The sequence below is a fragment of the Saimiri boliviensis genome, chromosome 9 (genome assembly GCF_048565385.1).
Source record: "Saimiri boliviensis isolate mSaiBol1 chromosome 9, mSaiBol1.pri, whole genome shotgun sequence".
Lineage (NCBI taxonomy): Eukaryota > Metazoa > Chordata > Mammalia > Primates > Cebidae > Saimiri > Saimiri boliviensis.
In genome coordinates, this window is record NC_133457.1 from 12,985,983 (window position 1) to 12,995,861 (window position 9,879).

At 39.3% G+C, this 9,879-nt stretch overlaps 1 protein-coding gene across 1 annotated transcript in view; it reads left to right on the top strand.

The window, feature by feature from the left end:
• CPB1 (carboxypeptidase B1) overlaps positions 1-8,101 on the top strand; it is a 30,892-nt gene extending 22,791 nt beyond the window's left edge. The window contains exons 10-11 of the mRNA XM_010335788.3: positions 5,673-5,757; positions 7,725-8,101. Of these exons, the coding sequence (XP_010334090.1) occupies positions 5,673-5,757; positions 7,725-7,912 (273 nt within the window). The 3' untranslated portion in view covers positions 7,913-8,101. The remainder of the gene's footprint in view (positions 1-5,672; positions 5,758-7,724) is intronic.
• Positions 8,102-9,879: the final 1,778 nt, after the last annotated feature.

Below are 9,879 nucleotides of genomic sequence, written 5' to 3' on the forward strand. Positions count from 1 at the left end.
TGAGGAAGGAAGCAGAAGGAGTATTTCTGCATTGAGTGTTCTCCTTAGGGAAGAGTGGGGAGCAAAAGCCAATCAATGAGGTGACCAGGTTGTGTCAGCACTTGAATGCCAGGATGAATCCTGTGTCACAGTGGGCCCCGGAGCCAGGAACCTGGAAAAGAGGATTGCAGATCCAATACAAGACTTCCAGTAGAATTTGGAATTCAAACAGTTTTTACTGTAAGCATGTCCAAATATTTCATGAGACAGACTTATACTGAAAAAACTATTGTTTATCTGAAATTTAAATTTAACTGGTCAGTCTTGTATTTTTTGCTAAGCCTGAAAATTCTGGGAATAAAATGATGTTTTAGCAAGAGTCACCTAGCAGAGATGTTTAAAAGATACCTGTAATGTCATCAGCAGAGAAAAAGGCATTCTCACAGCACCGTGAAAATCAGTTGTCCTTCTTTTTAATCTTTTTCCTAAAATAAATTCTAGGTTACCATAATTAAATCTTTTATATGACCTCCAATTCAACTAATTTTGCCCCCTCCACCTCCAGATAACATTTGGCAATATTTGGGAGACATCTCTGGTTGTCATAACTGTCGAGCTCTACTGGTATCTAGTGGGTAAGGGCCAGGGGATGCGGATAAACACCCTGCAATGCACAAAACAGCCCTCCCATCCCCAACAAAGAGTTATCCAGCCCAAAATGTCAAGAGTGCCAAGGTTGAGAAACTTGCTTTCAATAAAGATAAGAACAGAGTCACATTCCTGAACAAAAGCTCTTGCCTTTCGCAGGATCTTATACTTGTTCTTTCACAGGATCTTATACTTGAGATGTTCTGCCAATCTCAAGTGCAGATCCCCCAGTACTCAGTATTTATTTATTTATTTGGGAGAAAATCCACTTCCACCAGAAAAATTAATAATAAATAAATAAATAAACTGTCTGGGCTTTGCAATTTCAGCTGACTCACATTTCACATATCCCCTGAATTTCAAAGAGCTTAAAAATATGTATGCAGATCAGTCAAAGAAAAAGTCTGGTTTTCATCAGTGAAAGCATTCCCACACTCCCGTGGGCTCTGTGGAAATCGGCAGGCCTGGCTCTTCTAAGCCAAACTTTTTCCTAACTCTTTGCCCTTCTCTAATCTCACGACCTCCTTTTTCTCAAAACATATTTGTTTTTTCAGGGCTCAAATGCTTTCTCCTTGGTGCCTGCTTATAGACCGTAAGGCCTTCTTCTTTTGCACCAAAATTATAAAAGTTACATTTCTTACTGGTCCCGTGGTGCAAGTTACCCATTATCACAGGACAGAAGGAAGGAAACTGCAGTTCAGGATTGTTCTGATGCCTCCCTTATCACAAATACTCACCCACAGGGGTGGCTAAACTCAGAACTTCCAGTGAGAAAGAAAGCTCTACAGAAAATTTCTTTTCAATTGTTTTATATCTTATAGTTGGTTTGGAGCTTTTGTTTTCTTATACTGTAATAATGGGCCACTGGAAGATTAGAAAAGGCAGCTCCCTGTCATGATGCTGGCGGTGTACAAGAGATTGGAATGAGGACTATGTGCACAGTCATGAAGGGGGAGCTCCTTTCTCATACGTTACCTGGAAACGCAGGTCAGTGGAAAAGAATATCCTCTCCTTATTCATCTCACCAGGTCCTTGAAACTCCACACCTGGAGAAGCATTACACTAGCTTTTACTTTGTCTCTTGGGCTGTGAGCTAGATGTGACATTTTAGACTCACTTTGTCTTTTGTTCTAGGACCAAGACCTCTTTTCGAGGAAACAGATGACAAAAGAGAACATGCATAAGATGTAGTAGGACACTCATAGCTAAGGATTCATAAAGGCTGACCATGTTTGGCCTTAACTGAAAGCAAAGTGTTCTCTGAGGCTGGTTTATATTTAGCTTCCTTCTGTTCTTTACAATTGGTAAAACCAGCTCCAGCAACACTTCTTTTGAAGTATTCCAAGGCCACAAGGAGAAGTGAAAAAGAGCAGAGGATTTAAAGAAAGAAGAACCTCGCTCAAGTCAGCCACTTACGGGGCTGTGTGCCCTTGAGAAAGATCTTTCATCCTCCGTGAGTTTTAGTTCTTTTATCTGTGAAATGGGGATAAAAATATCTAGCTCTTATCAAGAGCTCTTTGTAAAGCCCAAGTTTTTATGTAAATGTTAGTTCTGATTTTAAATCCACCGAGAAACAATGTAAGATGTCCCTCAAATGGCAAGTGGAATAGCAATTGTCACTAATTGGAGTTTCAAGACATGGACCAAGCTCTCTGCGGCGTTGTCGCTTCTTGGGTCTTCCGTCATCTGCCCTCATGTCTTTTTACAGAAACATGCAAGAGAAAAGAGTTACCACTCTAACACTGTAGCAAATGCAAGGATTACTTTTCTCTCTATCATTCTTGGCAGGGGTCAGTCATCCAGGTTGATTGGAACATTCCCACTGAGCTTGCTGCCCCAGATGGCATTCCATTCTGCTAGAAAATTCTATGTCAGTGAAATGTGGACAGATAATGTTGAGAAGATAAATGAGGAACATTTGTGAAATTATTTGAACTCTTCTAAAGAAAAGACCCGCACTGATTCCAGGGATTTTTGTTAACATAATTGGAATTTAAAATATGATATTTTACTTGATTAATGTCTCTTCTGACTTTCTTTGTCTTTTGGCCTTGGAGGGGATGAGGGAAAGGATCCAGACTTCCTTTTTAAAAAAAAATTAATAGAAGTAAGTAAAATGCACAGATGTCAATGTCTGAATGTGGCAACCTATCAATAAATGGTAGCACTGTCCTCTCCAGAAGCATCCCCAGTCGCCACTCAGGTAGGTTCAGCCTCTGCAAAGCTCAGAGCTCTGCACCTCCACCCAAATCCTGACCATTCATAATGCTCCTAAGCCCGAGTGTTAGATTCAGCAAACTATGTTTTAGGTGCTGTGCAATCTGCTGAGGATACGAAATGAATAGCCAACAGTTCGTTCCTTCAAGGAGCTCACCTGGAGAGGAAATAGATGCAAAAACAACTGATTATAGCACACAGTAAATCCTGATAAAAGTGTGAGCCCCCAAAAAGGAGAGGTGCTCAATGCTTCCTGTGAGAGTAGGGGCAGCTTGCTTCACAAAGAAGATAACACTCAAACTGAATCTGGAAAAATAATAGCAATTCTTCATATCAGCAAAGAGAGAAAGAGGATTCCAGTGAAGAGAAAAGGGTACCCACAGTCATGCAGGTCAGGAGAAGCAGGAAATAGTGTATAGGGAAGTAATTCAGGAAAATCTACCTCAGAAGGAACACAGGAATGCACAAAAAATGATGTGGTCTGAGAGACAAGGCCAGAGCTGGTTTGCAACAACTGTTTTAGCCAAAGAGGTTTGACTTCAATAGAGGATAGAGCCATTGAAGATGTGGTGATGAGGTGATCTTCAGAAGATGAGAAATGAGGTGGATATCAAGATGTGAGAGCAACTGAGGACAAGAGCTGAGAAGTTAGGCACAAGCTAAATGTCCTTTCAATGTGCACCAGTGACAGGAATAAAATAGCAACCTTTTTAAGCTCACATCAACTTCAGATATTGCTTCAGCCTCAAAAATAGAGCAACTGTTTCCAAAAGATGTCAATGAAGGCGTAGAGAGAACTCAGATGTGACTTTACCTGCCCAGAGTACGGTTTGAGAAGAGGCCAGCTAAACATTTCTCTGTGGCTTTAATGGAAATCGTGACTAAATTGATAAGATATTAAGTCAAAAGAGATAACAGATCACAAGTAGCCCCCTTTGGTTTTGTCTGAAAACTGTATTATTACATTGCACGTAAATATGTTGAGAGACTTGAAAGACAATCAATCAACACTTAAGTCCAATAGATAAAGACAATGACTGTTAAATCTTCTCAAGTCTTCATAACTTTTCATGTTTAAAACTAATTTTGAAGAATCATATTTCTTCTAACCAAAAATAATAATTCAAGGGCTAAGGAAAAGTTGAAGGAAAGCCTGAAGAAGGCAACCAGGGAAGAAACAAGAATTCTTTAAGATCAGAGGTTCTGCCTTCCAGAAAAATAACTAACTAGAGATTTCCTTTGATAAATGGCAAGTTAAAGAAATTGCAGAGTGGTAGAAAATATCGTTTACCTACAAAAAGAACTATTTCCTCACCATGTTTCACGTTTCTAGAAGATGGTTTTAAATCTATTATGAGTATTATGTAATGTTTATAGCTTGTTCTGATTTCAATTGGCAATGGAACCTCTATCAAAGGGTTAAGAAAAGATCTAAATCTAGTGTCTTTGTTTCAACAAGATTAGACAAGAGGAGCAATGTATTTAGGCCACAACGGTAAGGATTCCATGCAGTTAGAGAAAGCATGTCTTAGTTTTGCAGTTTGGAAATAGGAAAATGGAACCCTACAATTTGCAAGTACCTACCCAAAACTCTGAGAATAATGTTAGTTCCCGGAAACTGATTGCATTATTTCAGTGAATCAGACAGAAAATAATGACTTACATTTTATAAATCTTTTTAAGTTTTCTAATTTGCCACCTGGCCGTTGAAGCATTAATGCTTTAGGAACTGGAATCCTTGAAGTCTTACAGCCATGCCCGCATCAGTTTGACATAAGACTCTACTAAAACCAGTTTCAACATTAGAATAAGGGAAGGAAAATTGCTACTTTGTAAAAATCATATAATTCTGATTTTATCACCAACCTCACAGTTTTCCAGGCATATGTAGAAGTAATTACCATGCCAAGTATGAAATATAGCCAGTTTCATAACCAAAAGGAATTATGGCTAATTCTCCTGTAGTAAACAACTTGTTTTTTCGAATCTGTATTCCCCAAACAGCTGAGCCAGGCCTTGTTTCTGAAGTGTGTTATTTAAATAGGCAGTATGTCAGTGGAGTTTTACCACAGAGTTTCTGAGTGCAGGGAGCCTTTCCCTAGGAGTTGGGTGCAGGGAACTGGAGGGCAATGGTTCTTATAAGAAGTTGATGCTGCTTCTAAGAGAAAAGAATACACGTAAGTGAATGCTTAACAACTTTTTTTAAATTCTGAAATTCAAATGTTCTGCATTTTGAAATAGAATGAATATTCTCTAACTCCTTAGTCTAAACATTTTCCAAGCTGGAGCTACCACTCATCCTTGGAACTGCCAATTCCTAAGCACTTTCATGCTGGCGCTGAATATTGCATTGACTAGCCAATCCTATGTGCAGTTTCTAAGGCTCCTGCCCTAACTCACGCAACCCTATCGCAACTTAATCTGGCTTTACAACCTGCTACATTGCCAAGTGTTTCTTGTTTTGTTTTCTTTGGGTTTTTGCACATGTGTGTTTTGGTTTATTTCCCTGCAAAGAGGTAGACAACTTCTTTGCCCACCCATAAAGGCTTCCTTGTCCACTGCTTTTCTCTTACAAGCTCCAGAGAAAAGATAAATAGAGGCTGAGAGTGAATGCTTGGGCAGGGTGTTAGGGAAGACATCCTTGCACAAGAATCACTGGGATCATATAACTAGGTTAGGCAGAAAGGTGAAAATGAGTGGTAAATAGGCGTATAATACTATCCAAACGGTTACTTACATGATTTGAATGACTTAAAAATAATGTGCAGGGTGTCTGTTTGACAGTGTGCTTTTATTTATTTACTTACTTATTGCTGATTCTTTTGCAGAATGCCCTGGCTAAAGCTGCTGTGAAAGAACTTGCCACACTGCACGGCACCAAGTATACATATGGCCCAGGAGCTACAACAATCTGTGAGTCTTGGCTTCAGAACTGTGCAAAGAACCGTGTGCCTAAACAGCCAACAAATGATTCCTGGGGCCTTTCTGCCAGTTTAAAGCATGTGGCTTTTGCCTCATAGCAAATTTTTCTAAAATATGTAATCAGTTTTCTGCTCAACAAAAGCAGGTAAAGCCTAGGCAACATAGTAATGTTGTCTCTAAAAAAAATTTTTTAAGTAGCTGGTCATGCATACCTATAATCCCAGCTACTCAGGAGGCTGAGGTGGGAGAGTCACTTGAGCCCAGGAGTTCAAGGTTATAGTGAGCTATAATTGTACCATTGCACTCCAACCTGAGAGACAAAGAGAGATCCTGTCTCAAAATAAAAAGGGAGGGGAGAAAAATATCCTTCTCAACCCACAGAGACATTTGCTCTCTATAAGCATCTACTGAGCACTTACTAGGTGCCAGGGCCTCAGTAGACACTAACAGAACAAGAAAGTAAAATTAGAGAAAAGAAAAGATAAAAGGAGAAAAGGAAGGAGGGAGATCAGGGCAGTCTTTTTAAAGAACTGGCAGTGGGAAAGCAGGCAAAATAAGCAATCTTTTGTGATACAGGTGCTAAGTGCTGTCACATTAGGATGCACAAGGAAGGAACACGCCCAAAGGCCAACCAACCCCACAGTATCAGGATTAACTTCCCAAGGTGATGACATGAAGTTTTATCTGAAAGGACCATTGCTGGAGGAAAACATAAGACAGAGGGTTTTCTTGGCTAAACAGGTGGCAGGTACCAGGGCTACTTGAGGCACAAGTCAACTTCAAGAGAAATTAGTCCCTCTAATCAGTCACTGGGTGTATGCAAGCAAGTGGCTAGAGATAGCAAGCGGCTATAGTGATAGGGACTAGAGCCCAGAGCTATGGATGCTGCAGCTTAGATTTCTCTGGAAGGCACATTCTACAGGCCTCATTTTCAATTTCTATGTATATCTTCCTTTGCTTTCAAATGATTTCTTTCTGCCTGAGGTTGGAAAGAAATTGAAACACACACATAAAAACGGACCAGATCTCATCATCAGATGGCCTCCATTGCAGCTGGGGAGGCTCCAGTCCTGAGTTGTCAGGATTTTTTTAAAGGATTTATGCAGAATACAATTCGGTTTATTTTTATTATTTTTTAAAAACTGCTCTGAATCATATGAGGCATATGTTTTCTTAAGGGGTTTCTAGCAGAGACAGCCCACCAATTTATACATTGTGACCTTGGTGCACGTTTTTTTCAGTTCAACTAGGTTTCTTTTTCCATTACACCGTAAGACCTTGGAGGGCAGAGCCAACATCTCTCCTTTGTTCTGGCATCTTCAGAGTTGAGCCCATAGCCTACTGTTCAGTGGGAGCTATACAATTGTTGATTGAAAAAATAGATGAGTGAATAAATGAACAAATGAATGCATTAATACATATTCTATGCATTAGTGACAACATGGATGTTACTGAATAAATTAATAACAAATACTTTATCTATGCCAGACCCTAAGCTAGATAAACACTAAAGATACGAAAATGAAGGCATAGCCCTGCCCTCAAGCTTCTTCAATCTTATCATTTGGCATAGTTCCCGCCAGGTTTAGAGTCTTCTCTTGCCAATCATCATGTCGCTTTCCTTATTTTCCTGAGAGATACACATTCTTTCACACTGTAGAGTGTAGTTTACCATAGCATACAAGCACACTGAGAATTTTGCATTACAGATTACATACTTTCTGAGATATTAAACACATCATTTCTACAAACTGAAGTTGTGATAGGTTTAATGATAAGATTGGAGTAATTTTTTAAAACAGCCCCATAACATTTATGATCCAATTTACTAGAAAATTGGCTTGCTCAAAATATTTTACACAGTGAAACATTTGTAATGATAAAAAGAAACTGGCAATTTTTTAAAGTTCCTTTCTAGATTTAAAGTTTTTTTTTCACTGCTGTCTGCACATTTTCAGATCCTGCTGCTGGGGGCTCTGATGACTGGGCTTATGACCAAGGAATCAGATATTCCTTCACCTTTGAACTCAGGGATAAAGGCAGATACGGCTTTCTCCTTCCAGAATCCCGGATCCGGGCGACCTGTGAGGAGACCATGCTGGCAATCAAGCACGTTGCCAGCTATGTCCTGGAACACATGTACTAGTTGAGAAAGCTGATGGCCTTGTTTTAAAATGCTCACTTTTCATTTCTTTTCTTTCTTGAATCCCTATTTTGGTTTGCCTGGATGTTTTATAGATCTCAATCTTTCTTTTAAACAAACTTCTGGGTCTATTAAACTAGGTAGATCTTTTCATACTGATCATAATAAAAGTAAATCATTACCATTGGAAAAACCTGACATATGGTCTACTTCTTTGGGGAAAAATTAATGTGAATGAATGACTAAGCAAGCCATGTACACTGAGGATCTTGTCAGCTATACAGGAGTTAACATCCCGGGGTGCTGGCCAAGACCATCAGGGTGCAGATGTACTGGGTACAGAGGGAGGCTTGTGAGTTAAGAAGAAATATAAAGAGAAACTGAGGACTATAAAACCTGGCATACATGAAAAGACTCAATTTTTCTTGGTCTAGTTTTCATCTTAGCTCACTGAAGTTATTTTATCAGTTGTCTACTACACGCCATGCACTTTGCTAAGCAATTGAAGACAGAAGAATGAAAAAGAAAGATAACATTTCTGCCCTCAATGTGTGTGTAGACCCTTCGGAAAGACAGACATTGAATAGTTAACTCATTAATTAATGATTTACTAATTAGTGATCCAATTTACATTAATCAAGTAAGTGCTGGATGAACTACACAAAAAGAACATACAAAAAGTCTGCTTGCTTGATGTGGAGGAGAAGCCTCCCTCAGAAAGTGCCATAACCTGAGAAATGAGTTACAGTTAGCTGAACAAAAGGAGCACCCCTTCGAGGCCTGTGACTGTTCCTAAAGTGTAAGAAGGAAGCCAGTGAGGGTGGAATTTAGAGGGCTGAGGGAAGAGGAGCGTGTGTGCAGGCGAGGGAGGGCCATGGGAACCATGTCAGGCAGAGCTTAGAGGTCACGTTAAGGATTGGAGACCTTGGTCTAAGAATAGTGAAAATCCATTGACAATATTAAGTTGTCAATGATATGATCACAGTGTTTTGCAAACACCAGCTAGGCTAGGGTGTGGAAAGCAGATCAGAAACGAGACAAGAGGATACCAGGGACCCAGACTAGACCAGTTGGGCCAATGAACGTGGCAAAAATCACACCAGGACTTGTGCATCACACGTGACTTGATGTTTTCTGGAATCGGAATTGAACGTGCTTATGTTGGGAAGTATTGTGCCAAGTTCAAATTTTAAAATGGAATAAGACGTATTAAAGTTATGATTTAGGGGCATCTCTTACTTAAAAATCATAGACTATTAACTCATGACTTTCTATATGGCTTCAAGATAAATGAGACTCCACATTGGGCATAACATGTTAAAATATCTGTAACAGCGTTCTATTCATAAAGAGAATCCTTTGAAGTGGTAATGGTTTGTTCTAAAGTTGTCAAGCCAAAGAATTATTAATTGCATTAATTGTCCACTAGGTGGTAGCAGTGCAGCTGCTACAATGTGTCACACAGTCATCTTCAAGCTCATTTAGTAATACATTATTTAAGTAGAGACAGAGACCCACAGGTACAAAAAGAAAGAAAGAAAGAAAGAAATTCCCATTAATCGGTCAGCAATATTGGTGGTAATTAAAAAGCAGATGTAACTTAGCTACATTATCTTTCTTCTACTCTTTAAGTTACATCCACGTCGTGTATTGGAAGGCTAACATAACCATAGTTATCTGAGTGAAGTAATCTTCCTGGAGGTGTGTCATTAAACTCCTGTTCCACACGATACTCACTCCCTTGCGCTATCTCTGGCAAATAACACCAACCCTTGTCTAAAGGATGCTGTGGCCCAAAGTATGGAAATCTTGGCAAACCACAAAGAACTCTAATTCCCTAAATTGAATGCTTTAAAACTGAAATTAGGAACATATGTGCACTGCTTTTTTTAAATTTCAAGGAATTTTTAAGAATGAGAACAAATAATAGGAAAGCAAATACGCAAATATTCTTATTTGAAATCCCATGT